Here is a 1,823-nt window from a genome sequence, read left to right as displayed (position 1 = left end):
GAACGGTTATGAACTATAATTTAAAATTGTATCGTGAAAAAGTGGAATGATAATGAGTTTTGTAACATTTGAATTAAAATATCTTGACAACTGGGTCAGAAAATAACTCCACAATTTAGCCTTATTGAAGACTGACTGTCAAGTGTACTGACAGTCGAACAATCTCCATTCAATTAAAAATATTTTTTGTAATCATTAGCTATGTAAACTAGCTATTTATTTGTTAGTTGTTAAACTGGAAGGATATTTTCCATTAGAGGAAGCTAATTACTTATTAAGGAAACTGTTCATTATAACATGGTCATTATTTATAAAGTATGTAGCTCCACCAATTCTATTTGTTGAATAGATTATATTGATAAAATTACATTTTATACAAATAAAGATGTTTCCCTAATATTATTTTTACCTCAGATGAATAAGAATGAAGGATAGATACCTTATAGTTCACAGGTATACTAGGATTATTATTAATTTTTAAATAACTTTTACTACTATATCACTAACCTGGGGCAATGGAGCTTTTACTGATACTCCAGAAGGATTTATCTTATGTAAAGGACTGACTTTTTTAGTAAACTTCTTCATTTTTTTTAACTCCTTTATCTCGGCAACTGTCATCTACAAAGATGTATTAGTATCATTTTTTATGTCATGAACAGAAAATTGGGTTATCAAGAATAGGTGATCTTGAGATGAGCTATTTAAATGAGCTCTGAAGAACGTAATAAGAATAACAACACAACAAATGTAGAAATGCGTATAAAAATAATTCACTTAAAGAAAGTACTTTAAAATAAAAGTAAACATTCTAGTTGATTACCTTTTTGAACCTAGTTTTTCCATCTGAAGTCCTCAATCTTACAGTTTTATACTCCACCTTTTTGGCACTATCATCACTGACTCCAGGTGGACCATCAGCACTGACGGAAGTAGGTGAAGTCACAGCCACCGTTGTAGAAGCGCTTCCTATCAAATAATTAAACTTAAATCATTTAATAAATAAACCACAATATATACACATGATAATTTGGAAAGAGAATACCTGGAACAAGTCTAACAAAGTACTAATGATATATAAAATAATTCACACTTTCTTGATCATGCAGCTGATAATAAATTAAATACAGAACAAACTCTATTATCCAAAAACTCAATTTTTCAGAGTTAACTCAGTTCCTTGAAGAATTTAAATCGAACACAAGAATCAGTAATTCAAAATGAAAATTATGATAGAATGGACTCTTCGATTCTATACATTGAATCTGGAGAGTAGGGAATCTTTAACCTGAAGTTTCAACAAATCTCATTCCTTGGTAAGATAATGCCTTTGTTAATATTGACAGGTTTACAATACAAAATCAAGACTGGCATTGTTTATCATGAGATTTAGTGAGTAGCACTATGTCAATGAAGGAAGAAACTCTGTTTATGATTTTCTATACTTAAACCTATCTCACAGAAAACTTTATATCAATTTCCAATAAATTTGATAACTAAAAATTCAATAATTCAAATTAAATCTATCTCCCATCAAGTTTAATTTATTGACTTTTGACTTTACTTTGTTTTAAAGCATTTAATTAGTCTTGCAGAATACCTACAAAAGTATAATTATAGACTTGCAGGAAGAAAGGAATGTTCATCCAAGTGAAAACTAAATGCTTCAATTTGAATTTCTTCTTTACTTCTCAAGGCTCTACTCCTTTTGCAGATCTGAAAACTGTAGAAGTGTAGGACTAGGATGCAATCAGGAGCAAACAAAAGCGATAGCCAACACTAGAAATATCGACATTGAAGTGTCTTTAACACAACAGTAAACT

General features: G+C 29.8%; 1 protein-coding gene across 1 annotated transcript in view; it reads right to left on the bottom strand.

Annotated features, from left to right (window-relative positions):
* Positions 1-462: 462 nt before the first annotated feature.
* LOC136795781 (uncharacterized) overlaps positions 463-1,823 on the bottom strand; it is a 3,783-nt gene continuing 2,422 nt past the window's right edge. Inside the window, exons 2-3 of the mRNA XM_067047489.1 lie at positions 824-969; positions 463-621 (exon numbers count right to left, since the gene is read on the bottom strand). Of these exons, the coding sequence (XP_066903590.1) occupies positions 478-621; positions 824-969 (290 nt within the window). The 3' untranslated portion in view covers positions 463-477. The remainder of the gene's footprint in view (positions 622-823; positions 970-1,823) is intronic.

The sequence above is a fragment of the Halyomorpha halys genome, unplaced genomic scaffold, assembly GCF_000696795.3.
Source record: "Halyomorpha halys isolate HHAL.00 unplaced genomic scaffold, Hhal_1.1 Scaffold2687.1, whole genome shotgun sequence".
NCBI classification, from domain to species: Eukaryota; Metazoa; Arthropoda; class Insecta; order Hemiptera; family Pentatomidae; genus Halyomorpha; species Halyomorpha halys.
The sequence above is the reverse complement of the archived record's forward strand: the minus strand, read 5'-3'. Positions and strand labels throughout refer to the sequence as shown.